The sequence below is a fragment of the Medicago sativa genome, chromosome 7 (genome assembly GCF_051527215.1).
Source record: "Medicago sativa cultivar Bolivia chromosome 7, Bolivia_mono, whole genome shotgun sequence".
NCBI lineage: Eukaryota > Viridiplantae > Streptophyta > Magnoliopsida > Fabales > Fabaceae > Medicago > Medicago sativa.
The window spans coordinates 103,715,892-103,738,580 of NC_140755.1; the positions used below are offsets into that span (position 1 = coordinate 103,715,892).

General features: G+C 31.6%; 2 protein-coding genes, 1 long non-coding RNA gene, 1 other non-coding gene and 1 pseudogene across 6 annotated transcripts; 2 read left to right on the top strand and 3 right to left on the bottom strand.

Moving 5' to 3' along the window:
• The first annotated feature begins 447 nt into the window (after nucleotides 1–447).
• LOC146911620 (F-box/FBD/LRR-repeat protein At1g13570-like) lies at nucleotides 448–3,146 on the top strand. The gene is made up of 3 exons (XM_085726909.1): nucleotides 448–2,057; nucleotides 2,126–2,284; nucleotides 2,789–3,146. Exons 1-3 carry the CDS (start codon nucleotides 1,059–1,061, stop codon nucleotides 3,056–3,058), a joined length of 1,428 nt encoding a protein of 475 aa, XP_085583035.1. The 5' UTR covers nucleotides 448–1,058; the 3' UTR covers nucleotides 3,059–3,146.
• Nucleotides 3,147–6,954: 3,808 nt separating this feature from the next.
• LOC146911621 (protein ABIL1-like) lies at nucleotides 6,955–10,776 on the top strand (annotated as a pseudogene). Its single transcript, XR_015018790.1, has 9 exons — nucleotides 6,955–7,268; nucleotides 7,747–7,829; nucleotides 8,476–8,626; nucleotides 8,718–8,817; nucleotides 8,926–9,018; nucleotides 9,144–9,231; nucleotides 9,361–9,413; nucleotides 10,111–10,217; nucleotides 10,420–10,776. The product of XR_015018790.1 is annotated as a protein ABIL1-like (transcript).
• Nucleotides 10,777–11,870: 1,094 nt separating this feature from the next.
• Nucleotides 11,871–11,942, bottom strand: TRNAG-UCC (transfer RNA glycine (anticodon UCC)). The gene has a single exon. It is a non-coding gene; the product is annotated as a tRNA-Gly (tRNA).
• Nucleotides 11,943–15,041: 3,099 nt separating this feature from the next.
• On the bottom strand, nucleotides 15,042–16,938 carry LOC146911623 (uncharacterized). Its single transcript, XR_015018797.1, has 2 exons — nucleotides 16,235–16,938; nucleotides 15,042–15,333 (listed from the first exon to the last, which is right to left on the bottom strand). It is a non-coding gene; the product is annotated as an uncharacterized LOC146911623 (long non-coding RNA).
• Nucleotides 16,939–17,470: 532 nt separating this feature from the next.
• On the bottom strand, nucleotides 17,471–21,841 carry LOC146911624 (PIN domain-like family protein). 2 transcript variants are annotated; one of them, XM_085725979.1, is made up of 10 exons: nucleotides 21,635–21,841; nucleotides 20,952–21,026; nucleotides 20,802–20,867; nucleotides 20,604–20,709; nucleotides 19,863–19,905; nucleotides 19,578–19,650; nucleotides 19,079–19,166; nucleotides 18,440–18,496; nucleotides 18,274–18,352; nucleotides 17,471–18,023 (listed from the first exon to the last, which is right to left on the bottom strand). In XM_085725979.1, exons 2-10 carry the CDS (start codon nucleotides 21,020–21,022, stop codon nucleotides 18,010–18,012), a joined length of 597 nt encoding a protein of 198 aa, XP_085582105.1. In that variant the 5' UTR covers nucleotides 21,023–21,026; nucleotides 21,635–21,841; the 3' UTR covers nucleotides 17,471–18,009. The 2 variants fall into 2 exon arrangements, with proteins under 2 accessions (XP_085582105.1, XP_085582106.1); XM_085725980.1 differs by having other exon boundaries at nucleotides 21,631–21,841.
• Nucleotides 21,842–22,689: the final 848 nt, after the last annotated feature.

The window sequence follows — 22,689 nt, forward strand, 5'->3', positions numbered from 1 at the left end:
AATAGAACACATAATCGAATAACGTACGAAAAAGAAAAGGTAGAGATGAGAGAAACAAAAAAACAAAAACAATATCTAAATAGTGCGATAAACCTACGGATGGGTGATATCAATAATAGAAACGAACCTTACCACACTGAAACCCTAACCGCAAGGAAGAGAAAAGAAAGAAAAAACAGGGTTGCAGTTTTTCTCTTGTGTCAGGGATTATATAGTGACTGCACTTAGAGTCTATATCAAAATTATTAAAATACGTATATATTAATATCATATTTAAATATTCTGTCAAAAAAATATCATATTTAAATATTTTTTAAACTTTTATAAAGTCTTTTTAGGTTTTTCCTACCAAACAACAAAAAATAGAAAATCGAGGCATATGCATGTAGAAAGTTAATAGATCGAGGCATGCTAAATAATAGAAAATCCAGGCCATGCTAGGTTAGGATTACCAATATTATTGCCAGCCTCAGCAACATTCATTCATTCGGTTCCTCCTCCTCTCGTTCCAGAATATCATTCAACCTTCTTGCACCCACAGCTTCTTCTTCTTCTTCTTCTTCTTCTTCTTCTTCGGATAGTGAATTCTCGTCTCTCACAATTCTCTTATTTCGATTTTCTTATTATTTATATTGCTGCTAGATAGTGTCACTTGATTTTGCTTCAACTTTTATTTTGTTCAAATTTAATTTCTAGTTCGAGTCCAACAAAGAAAAATTATACATGTCAGATAATATGTAATAAGCCTTTAAGTACAATTGGGTTAAGGGACTAATTAGTTTAGTATTTCTACTATTTTATGTTTCACTACATATTCTCTATTGTAACCCTTTATTTTGATAAGCTATTGGTATTCTATGAAACTCTAGCCTTCGTATTTGTTTTGTTATTGTCTCTCAAACCTAGATTTCTAACGATACACATATGTATATAAGTTTATGCAATTTGTAACCGCATAATTAGCAGCTACAATTAGCTATACAGAGTTACGAAAATTGATATAAAACTTCACCTATATATTTTAGGTGCATTCAGACTATTTTCTTTCAGATTATAAAATGGATGATCGCGTTAGTGAATTGCCTGACTGTATCTTGTCTTATATCCTCACAATGTTATCCGTGAAAGATTTGTTGAGAACTACAATACTGTCTAAAAGGTGGTGCAAGCTCTGGGCTCTAAGGAGAGATCTATTCTTTGATATCTTCATGCTTGGAAGTAGCGAGGAGGAACTACTAGAAACCGAGTATCTCACCAATGACCCTATTGGTCCTTCTATATACAATAGAAGCATCGTCAACATAAATACGAGTCGGGATGAATTTGTAAATCGAGTAAATCAATTTGTTAAGAATTTTCCAGGGACAAATATTGATTCTTTCCTGGTGAACTTCTCTTTAAATTGTGAGCATGGCAACACTATTGATCAGTGGATAAGTTTTGCAATTGCAAGAGGAGTTGGAAAAATCAATCTACTCTTTCTAGGGAGGCCTTATGCACATCGCACTCCTAAAAGCAAACATTATACATTTGACTTTGGCTTATTTTCGACGACTAATGCTTCAGCTCTAAAGCATCTGCATCTTCAATGTTGTCTTGTTCGCCATCCCACCAAATGTGACTTTATACCATTCAAAAATTTAAGATTTCTTTCACTTGAAAGTGTAAAACTAGATGAAATGTTCTTTGAAAGTCTGTTATCTAATTGTCGACGTCTTGAAGAACTTTGCTTAATTTTCTGTGAGTTCAAATCATCAATGCCAAATATAATAAGTTCATCCTTATGTCATCTTAAGGTTATAAGATGTTTTTTCATAACCAACAATATCCAGGTGGATTTAAACTTGATATTAGTGGACTGCCTTAAACTAACTTCATTGCAGTACCATGGATATGATATGGATACCTTGAACATTAACACTCCTATGTTGAAATGCATTTATTTCATCATTTCATTGAAAGATCTGAATAAATGTGTTGCTCTATGTGCAAGTTTTCCTGAACTTCAGATTCTGCATGTGGATAAGTCTTTAACGGTTAGTCGAAGTGTTGGAAGTGTGAGTGTGTTTTTTTACATTTCTTTGACTTTTGAATTATATTTTGAATCCTACACACTCTTGTACAGGTCACAGCTTCTCTAAAGATAACTCAACCACTCAAACATCTTAAGCAGTTGAACCTCGTCATTTTGTGCCCGCACATCTTAAATGATGTGGAGTATGATCCTTTGTGGATTTTAAACATCCTTCAAGCTTCTCCTCTTTTAAAGAAACTTTCAATCATGGTAACATGTTTAATACACATGTTTTACTTTTTATTTTTATTTGTTATGGTTATCATTATGATTTTTATCCACTGCTTCTTAAAAAAAATTACACTTTGACCTAGTGGGTCATACACATTAAATACACTTGTATTCATAATCAATTTGAGCTTATTGCACTTAGCTACCCATTATTTTTCCAAATTTAACTTTTGATTTGATTCCTCTAAGCCAATGTTTGGTATTACGGTAGGTATGTTAGAATCACAGTGACCCACCATGTTTTTGCAGAAGCCTACAAAGTGTAACTTTTGAAAAATCACAATGAATCACCGTGATTATGTTATACCCACAGTAAAACCAAACACACAGTTAGTAGTAGCAACATTTCCCATAACTTCTTTTTTTAATTATACAAACTTTGTTAATAGTGTAGATATTTTTGTAAGATATTTTGATTTGCATTCATTGATGCATGTTTGCTAGCTCTCAATACTAATCTTGATGTGACTTTAATTTTGACAGTTTAAAAATTTTGAGTTCTTCAAAAATCAGAAAGTTATCAGGGATATTGAAACATTCTCTCATGACGAAGTAAAAATTATTGAATTGAGAGGTTGTATTGGCAATTGGTTTGAGATTGAGTTTGTTATGAATGTTCTCAAATATGCCCAAAAGCTTGAGCAAATAGTTGTGATGAGTCTGAGTTGCAACTGTGGGCGTGAACGGATGCGTGAAAGGATCGGTGAAAAGCTCCAAAGTCTAGTTGGACTAGAAAAACTTGTTTTCATCTAATATTGTAGAATTTTTTTTTTCTTTGCGTCTTTATTCTTGCACTAATGTTATACTAGAATTTATCAAAATGGCTCATAACTTTACTACTGCTTACGGTCGATGCAACAATATGCATTTTACTAGCATATTTGAGTGGTCATTATTATAGCCATATTTGAGGGTATATTCTCAAACGTTTTTCTACAATACTGTAGTGAACCACAACAATGAACTGAACTATTTTATCCTGAAAGTGTTGTGATTGATAGTTTATTTTGCACAACTTTAGATAGTGTCACGAAACATCTTAAAGAGAACGACTCGGTCGTGACTCAACCCGGTGATATACTTGGTGTTAATTTTTTTAAGGTATTTTCGAATGCTAAAATCAATATTCCCTCTCTCATTTTTCTTCTTTAATGACGGTTAGTGCAAGGAATTTATTGTAACTTTGATAGTTAATAGACTCGCATAGGTAGATAGAAGTGCAATATGAGTGCCTCCTTCTCTAGATGTCAAAATAGGGTGGGAATGGTATTTGCATTTGTCATGATCAAGGTCATTTAGTCCTCGCCAAAATAGAATGGCTCAAACCCATCATAGATGTTGAAAGAAGATAGCCTTTTGGTCACCTTCTTTTAAAATGGGTTCATGAATTGCAGCGGACAAATGTGGATTTTGAACTACATTCTAACCGCATGGTGGATAAATTCAAAAATAAAATAAGATGTATCTAATTTAGATGCTATTATGAACCATTGTGGAAACATTTATACTACTCATTTTAAAAACTCTTATGTTGAGTTTATTATGACACAAGTCAATAATTGGTCATACTCTTGCAAAGGCAGACACATATCCCTCAAGTAGTTTTCATTTTTTCATTGATATTCCAACGTGTATCTATAACACAAATTGGATGATTGACGTACCTGTGCTTGAACACTTAAAAATAGTAGTTGATAAAATTCAAAATAGCACATAACTTATAAAATGTGTATTGCTCGTGACCTTCTCGCCCTTTGGTGATTCATGGAAGCTGGTTATTGTGGGATTTTTAAATCATTGTACTTATCCCCAAAGTACACGTACAAGTACAAGATTCTAATTTCGAGTGAATAGGCAATTTCCCCCCCGAAATTGTAAGTTTCATCAATTACCCCCCTGTAGTTAACGAAACATCAATTACCCCCCTGAAATTGCATAACATTAATCAATTTACCCCCTCCGTCAATTTTTCTGTTAACTGTTTACGGTTATGATCAATTACCCCCCTGAAATTTTACACTTATGTGCAAAATGCCCCCTGAACTTGAAAAATTAAAAAAAATTGAAAAAATTCTGGAAAAATGAAAAAACAATAAAAAAAATTGAAAAAAAATATTAAAAAATTCAAGAAAATTGAAAAATTAATAAAAATGAAAAAAATCTGAAAAAATTAATAAAAATAAAATAATCTAATAAAATGAAAAATAATGAAAAATTTCTGAAAAAAATAAAAAAGATTAAAAAATTCTGGAAAAAAATAAAATTTCTAAATTTCTAAAAAAAATTAAAATTCTGGAAAAATGAAATTTTCGAAATTTTAAATTTTAATGAAATTCTGGAAAATAAAAATTCTGGAAATTCTCGAAAATAAAAATTCTGGAAAATAAATTTTAATGAAATTTTAAATTTTCGAAAATAAAAATGAAATTCTGGAAAAATGAAATTTTAATGAAAATTTTTTGAAATTTTCATTAGTATTTCTCAAAAAAATTCCGGGAATTTTTGTGTATTTACAAACCGAGAATAAGGGAAAAAATATGTGTATTTATAAACCGAGCTTAGGTTTTTTATGTATTTTTCGAAATTTCGAAATTTTCATTAGTATTTTTTCCGGGAATTTTTGTGTATTTATAAACCGGGAACTTTTTGTGTATTTATAAACCGAGAATAAGGGAAAAAATACACTGAAAAAGCCTACGCTCGACATATATACTAATAAAAATTTCGGAATTTCGAAAAATACATAAAAAACCAGAATTTCAAAATTTCGACATATATACTAATCAGAATATTTTTTATTTTCTAGAAATTATTCATTCTTTTTCATTTTATTTGATTATTTTATTTTTTTAATCATTTTTTATTTTTATTAATTTTTTTAAATTTTTTCAGATTTTTTTTATTTTTATTAATTTTTCCAGATTTTTTTAATTTTTTCCGTTTTTTTTCATTTTTATTAATTTTTCAATTTTCCAGAATTTTTTAATATTTTTTTTATTGATTTTTCATTTTTCCAGAATTTTTTAATTTTTTTTAATATTTTTCCATAATTTTTTCAATTTTTTTAAAGTTCAGGGGGCATTTTGCACATAAGTGTAAAATTTCAGGGGGGTAATTGATCATAACCGTAAACAGTTAACAGAAAAATTGACGGAGGTGGTAAATTGATTAACGTTATGCAATTTCAGGGGGGTAATTGATGTTTCGTTAACTACAGGGAGGTAATTGATGAAACTTACAATTTCGGGGGGGAAATTGCCTATTCACTCTTCTAATTTCACATAAGACAAAACCTCACCAAGGAAGTAAAGAATGTCATGAGTAACAAACATAGTGTCCAATCTCATGGTTAATTTCGACTTGGTGAAGAAGTCTGTCGGTTACAAAAATGGATTAATCATTTTTTCTGATTGTATTGAGCACTCCCTCCATTATTAAATATATATCGTAATTGATTATTTTACTTATATTAATATCTTTAAACATTTTTAATAAAAGATATAAAAATTGATATTTTGAAAATATTTATTGAGACAAATTGAATATTTTATCTTCTAGCATATGTCTTTATATATTAGTACACAAAATAAGATCAAAATAGATTATATGAATAATGTAAATAGTTAAACTACAACATGTATGTACAAACGAAGTGACTAACTAATATTATGTTTGTCACTTGTAATTCATTGTTTTTCATTTTAGATTTACGATAAGGGAAATGTTAATGAATGTCTTAAGGGTATTCTTTAAGGACTTTATATAGTAAATTTTTATGGAAACTTGTACATTCAATGTATTAGAAATTAAAATATTAGACTTCTTCAAAAAAAGAAACTAAAATATTAGATTCGTCAACAAAAAGAAATTAAAATATTAGACTTTTTCAATGAATAATTTCTTAATCTAAAATTCTTAAAAAGCGTCATTAAGACATTTGTTAGCGAGACCCTTGTGATAATTGTGTAAAAATACAATATTCACAATTCACATTTATTGTTTATAATATTTTCCAGTATGTGTAGAAAAGTTCGTAATACTTTATTGGGGTAATAGTCACTTTGGTCCCTGAAATTGTAATGAGTAGTCAAAATAGTCCTTCAATGTATCAAAACTTCAAAGTAATCCCTGATTATGCATTTTGTTAGTCAAAATAGTCCTTAATGTTAAAATATTTCATTAATATTGTCAGATTAGTCCTCCAATATACTTACTTATTGTCATATTAGTCCTTATAAGTACATGTTTATTGTCATTTTAGTCCCTATATGAAAAGAGTTATTGTGAACATTGAGAGGTTATTTTAGTGTCAAAGACTATTTTGACTAACAGAATGCACAATCAGGGACTATTTTGAAATTTTGATACAGTGAAGGACTAAAATGATTAATCATTACATATTCAAGGGACTAAAGTGACTAGTAACCCTACTTTATTTGAAGCATGCAGGAGGAATATTAAAAGCAAATATTCTGATCCAAAACAAAACAAAGTGAGGAGAGGACAGCGGTGTTAGTTGTATCAAAGCGGCAATGCAAGAAGAAGAATAAGTAGAGGAGTGTCTTTTGAGATATGTTGTGAGATGTTTTCTTTGCTATTCCTTTAGAATAAATAAACAAAGTAATAATATTAAATATTCGCTGATTAGTAGTTACTTACTTCTTTCAAAAAAAAAGTAGTTACTTACTTGTTAATAAAACAATGAATTGAGTGATTTTCACTTGAAAATGAATTGAATTCCTTGCCGCAAGTTGCAACAACAAAAGAGAATATACTTTAATAGTATCTTCTTCATTTGATGTTTAATTAATTAAGTGATGAATAAATTCATTATATATTAATCTTGTTCATTTGTTGTTTATAGCTAATAGTAGTGCATTACATAGAAATAGAGATGGAGTTGGCAATGACATACGACGAGGTTTCAATGGAACAGAGTAAGAGCTTTGTCTTCGCCCTTCAGGTACCTCACCTTCATTCAGATCTATCTTTTACTACATTTACACCTATTTTTATTCTAACTCAAATTACCAATTAATCAAGCATTTGACTTTAAGTGGTTAATTAGTTTCAATTAATAATGAATCATTTGAAATAATTAAATTTTGAATCTTGTTGGAATAATGCTTGACAAGACTTTACTTATCTTTTGTCAAAAAAAGACTTTACTTATCTTTTTACGGAACTTTTTTTTTTGTTAACCTCATGTTCTTGAGGGAAAGGATGCCCTAGTAATCCAGAGTTCGGTCGTGAGGTAAGTATAGTCTGGCTCTGGCCAAGAATTGTTCCACCTAGGAATCGAACTCGGGTTCTCCCAACTCATCTCATAATAATTGAATGACTGCATTTCCGTTCTCTGAGTATATGCAGACTGGGTTTCATTTGAAAAGTTTGTGGTTTGAACAATTTCTAATACTGATCCTTGTGTTATGTCTTTTCAGGAACTTAAGAACCTGAGGCCTCAACTCTATTCTGCTGCAGACTACTGTGAAAAATCTTATCTCCGTAGTGATCAGAAAGAAATGTAAGATGTTTGATTGGTAATGACATTTTTAGTTTGTTGTTTTAGAAGGCAATCTTAGCCCCTTTTTTCAACCTTTTTTTTGGGAAATAATCAAAGCTCTTATATTGTAACACCAGTACAAACAGTTGATTTTATCGGAGCACTTTGCCAGTTAATGTTATGGCTAAATTTTTCTTTTGTACCACTCTTTAGGTATTTCTATTAATGTATATTTTTATGCTTTTAGGATAGAATATAATTATGTGCATAAAGAAGCAGATATGTAAATTTAGAGTACTTAAACAATAGTAATTTAATTCGACAATTTCTGATGACAAAAATTTGAACAGTCTGAAAGTGGTGACCGAAGAACACCAACTAACATTTGTTGTTGTTAATGTGACTTGTCCTGAGCACTTATTACTGATTTCCGGTATCAGCATTATTGTTTATATGCAAAAGCATTTATTATTCTGATTCTTAAAATATTGTCTCAATGGTGAAGCGTAAAATGGATGTTGTGGCATATCGTCATCCTTAAAAGGACATGAACTTGTGTCCTTGAAATTTTTGTGACTAGTTATTTTGACAGCTTGTGGGAGATATTATAAGCTCGTGCATCATCTGCTTACCGATAATTAGTGTATTTGACCTGCATGGATTTCAGTGTTCTTGACAACATGAAAGATTACGCTGCAAGAGCTCTCGTTAATGCTGTTGATCATCTTGGGACTGTAGCCTGCAAGTTAACTGATCTTCTTGAGCAGCAAACATTGGATGTTTCAACCATGGACTTGAAGATCTCTACTCTAAATCAGGTTACAACAAAAACGTTAGAGACGTCGTGTAGAACTAGGTATTTCTAATAGAGTTGAAGTGATATATTTCATATTTACTTGCTGCATGCAGAGACTTCTTACATGCCAAGTATACACAAACAAAGAGGGTGTTCGGCAACAGCAGCTGTTGGCTGTTATTCCTAGACATCACAAGCACTACATTTTGCCAAGTAGGCCTAACTGCTATAACTTTTCTCCATAAGTATATTGACACCACAGACTGTGAATTTTGTTTTACTTATGATTCTTGTTCATTTCTGTTACACAATGCAAGCTAGATTCGATCAATAAAAAGGTACATTTTCGTCCATACAAACAGACTGATGCAAAACAAAATTCATTTAGAACCAGAAATCGTCCTCAACCTTCAGGTGCGTGGCTGGGAAAACTCTGTCTCTTGTCCTAATGTATGTTCTCCCCTACCCCCCACCCCTCAGGTTTGTTGGTAAGTGGTGGACATTATTTTAATCAACTGAATGTGTATTGTTGTACTTAGGTACCCCTGTTGCAAAAACTCTTTCATGGCATCTAGCATCAGAAACTAAGTCGACCTTAAAAAAACGGAGTTCACATGCTTCAAAAAAGCAAGTTTTTAATTTGAGGCTGCACATGGCTGTTGCTTTATTTATTTTTCTCTTTTACCATTGATGGTATTATTGTTGCACAAAGTTGCAGAGTGTTTTTTTAATACGATTACACATCCACTTTTGCAGAACCAAGGACGCAAAATTCTCTGCCAAGACCACTGGAGTTTTCCACCTTACAGGTTTGTAGTTGTTGAATAATTGTGTCCTTGGTATTTGTTGATTGTGTTTTATTCTTTGTGTTTCTTTTATTCCTTGATATGATTTAGTTTCCTCAGACAGTGGGGGCTGTGACCTCTCAATCCATAAGATTCTTGGATTCCCTTTTATAGAGTAAATATATTTGTTTTGTATCGTCAAATTATATGAGACCATCTTTTCATCATTTCGAGTTGGTATATAGAAAACTAACCTTGCTGCAGTTGGTTTTCACTTCTTTGATTTCGGGGCATTCAGTCACTTTGTTAGTTTTGCAAGAGTGGACTAAACATATTGAGGTTTGTTGTTATTTCTTTTGGGAAAAGACTCTTGTAAATATCATTAAGAGTCAAGACTTCTTTGGTGTATTCTAATGATCAACTTTTGGCATGTAAACTGTAGTTTGAGGGGTGTTGATTATCTTTTTTTTTTTTTTTCCTTGTTTTCTTTCATCCGTCAATGTGATTTAGCTACCTTAGACTAGATTCGCAGATGTCATCTTTCTCAATTGTTTTGGGGATTCCGTTTTATTCACCGCTTGTATATATTTGTTTTGAATCATCAAATAATCATATATTAGATCATAATCAGTTTCAAGCACATCAAATAATTCAGTTCAATTGGGCAACCAATGTTTGTTTTTTTCCCTATAAAAAGAATAGCTTAGTTGCATGCCTGCAGATAATGAAGAGATTACACGGTTGAAACCTTCAGCATCGAACAACCATGTACAAAATGGAGTGCCTACTTCTGGTGCTGCCACCCAAACACTCGGTATCACAGGACGGGTAATCTCATATTCATCAGCAAGTTCATATGTTGTTCCATGCTTTAATAAAATAGTCAAACTGTAATTATATTAACCCATTTTTCGCAATTGTTTGCACTTTGCATGTTTTTTAAACTGATAATATTTTGCCATTTCTTCTTTTTTAGTGCTTTTGTTATGTAACATTTTTTTAGTGATGTTATTGATGATTCTGTCTGCAGGTTGCATTAGAGGATTTCAGACCATTGACAACATTTGGGTCCTTTGACAATCGAAATGTGCATGAGACTGTCCATGTTCCTAGTCGCAGCAAAAGTGTGCTATCAACTTTTTTTGTCAAAGATCTGCAAAATTGAGAGCCGGCTCTGTCTCATAAATACCTCTTCAGGCAAATGCTAGCCATTCTGTTTTGTGACAGATTTTGACAGAAGAGTTAAGAAAACACTTCAATCTACTCAATTGCATTATGCCCTTTCCATTCACTATATGTGTCCACAAATGCCCAAAATCAAAGTATCCCGCGCATAACTGCGGACTAGAATTACTTTATTTTATATATGTAGTTTATGCCTTTGAACAACGACAGTGCATAATAATTCTATAGTAAGGCTAGCTGGTAGCCCCAAAGTAATGATGATCAAAAATAGAATCTTCTGCTTGCTAGATTACCCAAGGCAGCCATATACTTGTGAATTATGATCCATATACACTGATACACACACTATTTAGGCACACAACTTGACTTATGATGTATTTGTGCCACAAAACTATAACATTTTCAGGAAAAAACATTGTCCTAAAATAAATGTCATTTTTCAGTTTTCAATATAATAGTAATATAGATTTTTTCAAATTGTACTCTATTATATTATTTTCATCACTTCTAACTTCTAAGGTATTATATTATATTTTGATGATAATGGTGGAAAGACAGATGTTTAACCAACTTAATTTCAATATAACCAACTTAATTAATTTCATATTATCTAATTCATTTGTGGTTGGCTTGGGATTTTTTATTGTGCTCCTCTCAAGGTCTCGGGTTCGATTCCCTCTGCTGTCAATTTTTGTTTACAAGTTTGCTGACTTTAAATGGATCCCACGAGTGGGCAGGGGGATATCCCACGAGTGGGCAGGGGGATTGGCCCTCTCGGATTGGTTGGTTCTCGGATACCGAGTTTCAAAAAAAAAGTTCCAAACCATCGACAATATTAACAACTCAATGTCATTTTGGCCTTACAATATCAACTAGGACGAATTTCATTAAAATTTTGTAATAACATAGGCCATCTTTAAATATTGATAATTCGAGGGACTAGATTGATTTAGCTCCACAATTTTAAATACCAAATTATATAGATATATTAGTCTCAAAATATAAGTAAAAATAGTTATTTTTATTTTAGCCAAATACATTGACTATTATTTTCTTATTATTCTAGACGGATGGAGTATTCACTTCTCAAAACAAAGTTAGATATTTATTGAAATTAATCACAACTATTATAGGTTTGTTAAAGAAAATATTATTCATTTATTTTAAAGTTTTTATTTTTGAGCAAATTTATTTTAAAGTAAGTTGTTTTACGGACTTTATTTATTTGAAAGATATACACCAACAACAGCGGCTCATGTAGGATAAAATAAACAAAAAATGATTTAAGGATTTAAATGCGTTTGCCGGGAGTCGAACCCGGATCTATTGCTTGGAAGGCAATTATCCTAACCGTTGGACTACAAACGCTGTTTGATGACAGAATTCATTATTTGCAATATATAGATGTATGCATTCCTAATATACTGTCTCAGCACACCTTAATTGATGTGGGTATTGTTCAATGGTCGGAGACAATATAGCTATGAAGTCCGGATACTCCAAAACAGAGACGTACCCGTACTGGATACGTATCGGATACCGATACTCCACGGATACTCGCGGATACGTATCCACGAAGTATCGGAATTAATTATTTAAATTTTTAATAAATATTTTATCAGATACTTATGTGATACTCCAGAGATACACAAGAATACTTCTAAGATACTTCACAGACACGTATCCTAGAAAAAGATGAAGAGTAAAAAAGTGAGACAATGTTGTAAAAATTCATTATAGATGTATATGACTCAATTTTAGATATGCATCAATAAAATTGTTTCTCAAGGAAACACTTGAAATTATACTTCTTGTGGATGAACGTAGTGAGAGATGTGATTCAGTTAATCAATATTAGATAAAATTTGTGCTGAGTTCTTTTAATGATGTTTCTCTCAATATCCCAACATATGAAAATGTAATATGGTTTATAAGAAAACTTTCAAAAAAATTTATTTTGATCACATGTATTATTTTTAAAAAATTGTAATTTTTATAATAATACAATAATGAAGAGTAATCAATGTTAATTTTCTTCAAGTATTTTACATACATATAAGTTTTATTATAAGTTTTTGTTAACGTATCCTAACCGTATCGTATCCTAAATTTAAAAAAATTCGCGTACCCGCGTACCCGTATTGTATCGTACCCGCACCCGTATCCGTTTTGGGGCTTCATAGCAATATAGCATATTTAAAGACTTAAAGTTTGACTTTTAATGAAAATAAAATCCATCAAAACCTATTTTCATTGTGAATCCGACGATTTCGCTGTTAATCTAGACATGCATTAAACTATATTTGATATTATTGTTTTTCTAAAGGTGTGTTTGATATTATTAGACATAGGATTTACTCACCGCCAAAAAAAAAAAAAGACATAGGATTTACTAACATGCGTCCATTAATTTTGTAGTTGGTCTAAATTAAAAAATACTTTGATGTGTGCATTTTAAAAAATAAAAATAAATTACCGTTACAGTATGTTTAACAAATTTGTAGTTACAACTTGCTAATTTTCACCTTATAAAAAATGAGTATGAAAATTAACAAAAGAAAGCAAGACATTTCTTAACACCAAATGTTAAATGGTCGACTGCTAACAGTATGAAAGGAAACTCCTCTCAAGATCTCAGCTTCGATTATCTCCGGTGTCAATTTCAGTTGACTAGTTTAGCTTCTTTAAAAAGAAGAAAAAAAATATTATGGAAAGGAATAGAGCCTTTAACTTCATATGTTCAAACAACATTACAACTAACTACTTCCCTCAAAAAACTAACTACTTGAGCTGCCATTTATTTGATTTATTTAGGTAATAATAAATACTTTTAATAAGTAATAAACCAATAGATAAATGCTTTCAAGAAATAAATATTATAGATATGTATACAAATATAGGGTCCTGCTAACCGGTGCCCCGGGGCACTGGTTAAACATACCATAAAAGGGAATTATTACCATAAAAGGAAACTGTTTTTGACTTTATTATAAATTAATTACACAATTTCAATGCATTAACTACTATATAATTTCCTTTTTCATATCCTTAACCAGTGCCCGGGGGCACCGGTTAGCATTTCCCATAAATATATACATTGAAATTAACTTTAGGTCTCAATATTTTTAGTATGCCCAACTTTTATTTATTATTCATTCGAAAATGCTAATGGTTAGTTTGTGAGGAAGTAGAGAAATTCTTAGATGAAAACTTGAACCTCTTTCCATATCACTAAACTAGTGTGTATACCTGTGCAATGCACGGGTAGAACTCAACAGTTTTGATACATTATGGAATCGAAAGGAAAGAAAGAGAATAAAAAGTTTTAATACATTATGTGTAACATTGAAGTTTTGCCAAAAAAAAATATAAAAAAGTTCTATAATAAAACATAACACTGAAGTTGTGTCGATAATAGCATTACAATTTTCAACTACTAAAAAAACCAGAACACTGAAGTTGTGTCGATATTACTCATCAGAATGCATTTTGTTTGGCGGACTCAAATAGATATATTTTAACAAAATCATCGCTTGTTAATCTAAGGTTTAGATCAAGTCTAGTGAGTGACCAAAAGATAGTAAAAGGAGTTGCCAAATCAATGCTTGTCAGTGGTGGAGCCACTCATTCCCCAGGGTGGGCCACGACCCACCCCAAACCCTAAAAAAATAATTTTTAATAGGCATATATACAAAAATTATAGTATGATGTTATATTATATATTTTATGTTGCGCTATATATAACAATCATGTAGCGTGTTCCAGCGGTTAGGCAATGGTTTTGGCTGAATTCAAATCTCAAGATCGTCCTGCTGTGCCACTTTTTTAATTTCTTACGATTTTTTTTAAAAAAATAATTAATTAAAAGGGCCATCAGGGTTCGAACTGGTGCATAACTCTGCACTTTAAAAATTCTTATCCACCAAGGTAACAACCTTTCATAATACAGTTAAAACTCTATAAATTAATAATGTCAGGACCGAAGAAATTTATTAATTTAGAGAGTTATTAATTTATCGATAAATTAATAATTATTAATTTAAAGAGTTTTTAAGTAATTATACTGTACATACCAAACAAAAAGGCAAATTAGTCTATGCCTCTTAGAATTACGTTGCAGCGAACCTTGGGACTCAACGTAAATTAGTAACTACTGTGTTCATATGCATTGGAAATCAATAATGACTTTTGAAGTACAGTAAATGTAAACAAGAGGAACAAATGTGTTCAATGTATTCTTAATATATTTTTTTCAGTTTCTATGAATTATTAATTTATGATTTTCTTGGGACCGAAAATTATAAAGGGATCTCCCGAAAAATTATTATCTTATTATTTTATCGAGTTTTTCAATTTTTTACATTGGCCCAAGTCGGGACCGGACAAATTTATTATTTTAGAGAGTTTATTAATTTACCGAGTATTAAATTAAAGAGTTTCTACTGTATATATTCTTATCCAGCAAGGTAACAACCTTTCATAATATATATTATCAGCCACTAAATTTATATTAACAAAGCACAATTTGTTGTACAATAAAAATTAATAGCCACTAAATTAACTAATAAAAAATATAAATTTACACACATTACAATATTTGACCCACCCCAAAAATTATTTCTAGCTCCGCCACGGCTGCTTGTTCTCTATGTTTCAAGCACGAATCTTTGTTATGAATACTCTTGTGATGAGAAGGAGCAAACATTTTATTTATTTGTACTAACATCCTCCTTCAAGTTTTTTCCCAGTTACATAAAGCCTGCAAATAAAAAAGAACAACTTCAAGGTAAAGTATACTAAGACAACGATGTTAACTCTTCAAAACAAAGTACCCAAGAAAATTATTGTTTACGGAAGAGAAATATGATTTCTAGAATATGAACGCTTCGGTTCCATCAAGTCCTTCCAAATTGTTTCCTCCACTTGACCTCATAATTATTCTAATATATACCCGACATTACAAAAGGCAAAATGTACTTGGGAATAATGACGAAGAAGAAGAAGCCATAATCATGTGGCATAACTTTCAAAGTAATACATAAATTGCATAATAAATAAGCTTAAGCAATGTTTGCTTAAAACTAATTAATGTCGTGGGTCATACAAAGTGAAATCTTAACCCCGCCTAAGTCAATTTAGAAACATAAATATTGAGACCAAGTCAAAATAGAAACCGAAGCTTAGAATACTAATAAGACCAAACCAGTATTTAGTAGGTCCATGTATAAATGAAATAAAAGGCAATTTGGAATACACGACACTCAAGATTTATCAATGTCTTAAACATTTGATGAGAGAATAACACCAAAGGGTTCAAAAGACAAACCAAAGTTTATTTAGACAAAATGAAAATAATGTTTTGTATCATAAACTATCTACAGTCTACACCAAATAGTTTGCAACATTACATGCATATAACTCATCAACAGATGTCATACAACCAAAAATTTTGAACTAAAAAATAATCTCTTAAAAATTTAGATCAACTTATTTTCAATAAGGAGACCATACAACTCTAAATCATGTTAGATAACAACAAATGTAAACTATTTTTAAGACAGCTAAATCATTAGTAAGAAACATTGGAAGAAAAGCTAAAAAATTGGATGCAAAATGAACACACAAAAAAAGTCAAATTTCAAACACAACAACCAAATTACCTGCATAAATCATGGAGTGGAGTAGAAAGAAGATGATGGACGAAGTTGAGCTCAACAAACAACTTCAGCATATCAAGGGATTATGGAGTCGTAGAAGTGAGCGAAGAAACATGATAAAATTTAAAAAATGCAGAACTATAAAGCACAGAAAACAACACAGAAGGATCGAACCCCATTGCTTCACTCAACATGCCCATTATGTATAATGAAGAAGACATCTCATCTTGAAACTTCAGTGTCTGCTTTCACAACCATTATGTAAAACATAATTTTGAAACCTGCCTAGACCGAAAAAAAATGATGCTAATAACTAAAACAATAAATAACAGAACAAAAATAAGTCAATAAGAAGAATAAAGTAACTAAAAATGAAGATTTGAAAGAAAAAAGAGAGAGACGGAGGCTGGACTTCAACATTAGAAACTGAAGCAGTGTGCATAGGAAAAACACTATAGCATTTAAACGGCGCACAACCAAAGAAAAGATGAAAGGGAAAGTGAAGAAAGAGCACGAGATAGAATAGATATGGAATGGACGTCCAAATAGAAAAATGAAGAAGGCAATGTGTGTGACTTTGTGAGAGGCGCAGGGAAGATAATGATGTTTGGAAATGGAAGGGAAAATGAAAGGATGTGTGGAAGTGAAAAGCTTTCAAAGAAAAGAAGAAGATGGATGGCTATCTATATTTTGGGGTGGAGAGATTTCAATTTGAAGAAGTGAGTGGGGAATAGAAAAGGATGGGAAAAGAAATGTCACGTAATTGGTAATTGAGAAAAAGAAAAAAGTTTTTTTTTTTTTTTTTTGAGGGGGTGAGGTGAAGGTGAGAGAAGAAAGACAGTGGAAAGTTATTGTTGGAACTGAAAAATGTATTGTAAGTTGCAATATTCACGCCTTACATTGAATCCGCAAAAGTTAAATACATACAATTAAAATAAAAAAAATGAAAAATAAATTAAGGAACTAATAATGGAAATGTTACTACTAATAGAAAAATTAGAATAGGAAAGCACTCTACTCAAGTGACAAATGTCACACTTGCCATAATACTAACCTTCCTTTATTACTCCCTCCGTCCCTATATGTAAGCACCTTTTGCCTCTAATAAAAGGGTGCTTATATATAGGGACGGAGGGAGTATATTGTATGATGAATGCACATCAACAATTATTTGGTGCAACATTCAGACACACAACATAACATTTGTGCATATATATACTTTATGAGCAGAGTAAGATATATTAAACATTCAGACACACAACATAACATTTGTGCATCCAGTCCTTTTCCAATAGTATTAAAATATTAAACATTAATAACAAGAAAAATGTCATAAACCACTTTTTCATCTGACATGTGATTTTGAAAGACGAAAAATGGTGATTTTGAATCTTCTGTTATGTGAAGGATGAACCCTACGATTCAGATTCAGCTAAAACACTTTCTAATTTCAATAGGTTTACATCTATAACTATAAAAAAATGCCATAAGCCACAATAAATATTAGGCACTCTCAAAACTCCAAAGTTCAAATTGATACATCTGTAAGGCAAAACCTAGGTAAAAAGAAAACTGTTTGACAAAACCAAAAAACTACCAAGTTACACTAGGGAAATTTAACGGATCAACCATTGTAGAGTTGCTTTTTGATCACTGTCAAGCTTCAATTAGATTCCAATCCAGCCACAAAAGGATCAAACATGCATGGTACAGTTGCTTCTAAACAGAAAAGGAGTGACAAAAATTTTGGTATGCATAGCTTTCCCTGTTTTACTGCATCAGATTCTAGGTGCTGCATTAAGAATAACAGGTTCGTTGTCAGTTGCATGCCAGAAAAACATATATAGTAAAATACCCACAGGAAAATAAACAATTAGCATATAACAGTATAGCAATGCAAAATTGCTAATAGGAGATGAATAAGACTGGCTTGCCAAATAAACTGAGTTGAAACTCATAGTTAGTTAGCATAAAATGTCTTCCTGAGAGCCACTGAATCTTAGAAAATAATATACATATCAGTATAAATTCAGAGTATCTACCTCCACCAATTGTTGCTTCAGGCAACCGCTCGATTGAGTATCTATGTTTGGTGATGTACATTATTGGCACACCAGGAATCTGCAATACAGAAACCCAGTCCTTGAGTCATGCATCCAGGTTCAACATCAAAGCAATGACAAGTAGAGAAATGATTAGTTATTTTACCTTCCGGATCCTCCTCTTCAAGTCTCGATCACATGTCGCGACAATGAAGCACTTACTCTGCTCCCAAGAAAATGGTTTGTTTAAATAATTTGGAACAAAATAATGAAACAGGATGTAGGTGTGTGTTGCTGTTACTGTTATTCTTATTTAAAATTATTCCTTAATAAAATAAAACTGTTTAACTTAAATGGATATACATCACAATCGCCAAAGAAATTGGAAACCATAAACACCAAGAAGTAAGCAAATAATACTTGATTGTATTCATTAGCTCAGCTATGAATTCACAGTTAAAAAAACTTTGTTGCAATGTTCAAAAGTAGATTAAGTTAGGAGAGAAGGAAAGTAATCTAACTCAAAACTAGTTGATCAAGATGACCCCATATACTGCCAAGAGATTAAAATATGCAAGACCTAAAAATAGACACTGAAATTCTTTGCCTTTATTTTAGAGCGTGCCTTCATTATTTAATCAAAACAATAATCGAAAACCGTTTTTCCTTTCCATGTCATAGGACATGAAAAAAAACAGTAATAGATCATTTTTCGTTAAGTCTGACAGCCTTTAATCTACCTAAACAATCAAACTAATCCCATATGCTGTTCAATATTTAACAGATACTTAAAAACAAATCACACCTCGGTAACTCTGTCAACAAGGCAGTCATCAGCATAGGTACCCTTATGAGTACAGAGTAATCTCTCAAATCGAGGATCCTTTGCAATCCTGTCATAATAAAAGTGATAAATCAATACAACCTGAAGCTAAAACTGGAAAAATATAATTCATTTTCTGTAATAAACAGAGATGGCTTGTATCATAAATATAATCAACAGAAGCATGAAAAGAAATGATTTTTCCCATTTTACTGTAGAAAATGGATGAATGAAGTCTGGATATCTGATTTCTTTTATCTTCCAAAATGAAAAATAGGGATTTTAGTATAAAAATAGCCCAACAAAATATTTGGTAGGCGTATAGTAATGAAAACTAAACAAAAAGCATGGTAAAGCCCAGCATGCATATTGTTCAAAAAAAAAAAAGCCCAGCATGCATAACATAATTGCAAATTCTTACGCATACATAGCAGGTGTATGAAAATATAGACCATTAAAAATCAAGGCACGTAAGATCTACCTTAGAGCTACACGATATTTTGTGCCCAACTTCTCAAGTTCTGCCATCACACAGTCTGTTATACACGGGGTACCTGAAAATCCAAAGTATTAACAGAACAAGGATAAGAATAGTGTTTAAGATGTTAGATTCAAATAAGCCATACCACATTTAAAGACCAGCTTTTCAATCATAGGAAAGGCTATCAAAACACAAGCTCTAAATAAACTCAAAAGGAACCCCAACATTCAACAAAACATACATCAAATACACAAATTGAGTGAAGTAATCATCAATTCAACTCACATTTTGCATATAAGCAGTCCATCATTCCTTTCTCCAAATCCAACTGCATAAAAAAAGTCCTTTAGGTCAGCCACCAACAAAGAAACTTCAAAAATAAAATTATAAAACTCACACAGTTTTAATTAGATCAATCAAACATTAAAATGATTTACAACAACAACCAAACCTTATCCAACCAAGGGGGGTTGACTACATGGATCAAATTGCACCACAATGTTCTATCATAAACCATATTTCAATCCAACTCATTAAACTCTAGAACTTTCTTAACGATCTCTCTTATAATTTTTCTAGGCCTTCCTCTGCCTATAGTGGTTTGACTATCCACCATATGATCTACTCTCCTTACTACAGAATCTACAAGTCTTCTCTCTACATGCCCAAACCACCTAAGCCTAGATTCCACCAAAGGTGTTACCCCAACTCTCTCTCTCATGTTGTCATTTCTAATCCTCACATCCTCATCTCTTCTACGCTTATTTTCTCTGTGTTGTTTTAAGTTTCCACTAGATGTATGGTGTTTTAATTTTCCACTAGAAATTGAATGTTTGATTTATCACTCCATTCCTTCAAGGAAAAGCTCATAAGTATCATAAGTATGTCACCAAAATACAATCACAAACATCATTGGCATCGTACACAATAAGATTGAACAAAAATCATTTACTTATTCAAAAAAAGATACAAAATTCACAATAAAAAATACTTCAAAAAGGAAATTAAAAAAAAAATCACACATACTTTATTCTGAATGGAGAAATTGATGAAGTTGGTATCGACCAAAACACGATAAGGAGGTCCCAAAGCAGTATTGTAGTGAAAGAAAAGTGCCGAAGAATGAGTAGGACTGAATAATGCAAATTCAGAAAAGTGATTATTAAAACCTAAAAAAATGATAATTAATTTGAATAGGAATGAAAAGTAAGAAGAAAGACTTACACGTTTCTGGGTAACTTTTCTTTAAGAGTGTTCTTCTTTTCTGGGTTCAAAACCGCTTCTTTATAGCTGAAATTGAAACAAAAAATTAAAAGTGAAAATAGAGTGAAAAAACGAAGCATATGAATTTAAAGAAGAGGAAAAAAAAATTACTTTTTGATTGCTTTGGAAGTGACCATCTTCTTCATAACAGCGAATTTGGGTCCTTTCTTAGCTTTACCCATTGTTCTGTAAAATCGACAAGCTAGTAATTTTAGCTTCACTGTAAACAGTGGCGGAGCCAGACAAAAAAGTTTGGGGTGGCCGGCATCCCGCATCAAAATAAACTAAAATATACATACAACACATTTATGTTTGTTCAGGTTTGAATGAAGAAATTATAATTTCATCTCTTTCAATATCAACATCTAGAATCGATTTCATCTTAACTTTTCTATTACAAAAGAAATTAACAAAATATTATCACAGGTTCTACTGTCACAAGCCTAACACATCTAATTACATCAAAAGTTAGTACATTAACAGTAAGGTATCTTTGTTTCATTGTTTTAAAACAATGTAGATGACAAAACAATGAAGTACTGTTATCACTTATCAGTAAATTGCTTTTACAAATGCTTATTTGTGGGGTGTGGTGATGTGGTCTTTGCAGCGCTGGATATTACAAGCTTATGGCATCAATTTGATAGAAAAGAATGGGTAATTTTAATAACCCTAAAAACAACACAATCCCACTACAGATGGAAGGAAAACTCATGGCAATCAACTAAAGAACATGTAATCATCAAATCCGAATCATAATTGAAGGCAATTACATTCAATTTCATGTTACTTACAACAATTAGGGTTTGTTGTAGAGAGAGATGGAGATAGCTCTCTAAACTGAAAAATCGAAACAGAAGATGGATGAGGATGCGGCGGTTTAGAATGGAGAAGGAGTAGAGTGGTCGCGGCTCGCCTGAGGTGGTGTGGTGGTGGATTTAATGTTCGGTCGCTTGCTTTTGTTGGGAGAGAAGAAAATCGCGTTCTCAGATGAAAGCAAAATTAGGGTTACAGCTTGATGTGTTTTTATTTGGTTTATTGTGGCCTTTTTTCACTCTCCGACCCGGTTCAATCAGCCGGTTTGGTCCAGTTATCCTTAATATATAAATGGAAAATAGTTCTGCACATAAACCCTAGCCAAAACCTAGGCTCTGTTTGGATTGATGGAACATAATGGAGCGGAACGGAATGGAATAGAGCGGAATGGAATGGAACGGAGCGGAATGGAACAGAGAGTCCATTCCATTGTTTGAGTATTTCACGACGGAGCGGAATAAAATTATCATTCCATTGTTTGGAAAGTGAACGGAATGGAATAAATTATAACTTTTTATTCCATTTTTACCCCTATTAATAAAAAATATACTTTACAAGAAAGAAATGTATTTCAAAAATATATTTATTTCATAAAAATGATTTGTTCATATAAATATATATTTATATTGTTTGTTCTTTTATATGTATATGAAACTTTATTTAAAATATTTATTTGCATTTCAAAAAATGCATTATTGTTCAACATGTTTTATATAAAAATAAAATAAACAATTGAAACAAGCATCCGTAAAATTGGAGTAAGAAAAAAGAGCAGCTTTAGAAGACGGTCAATGCATTAGTTTTCAAAGATTAAACAATATTAGTCAAAACAAATTAAAACGAGAAAAAAGATCAAAATGAAAATTGAGGCTGAGGTACTGTGCAAAATTGAAAGCAGAGAGACAAGTTAAAAATATAAATACGAAACAAACTTCACCAAAAAAAAATACATTCGGCTGGGATTTTTCTTTTTTTGAAGGAGCTGGGAATCATACAGGCCAAATAAATAGCACGAAGAAGAAAATAGCCTGTG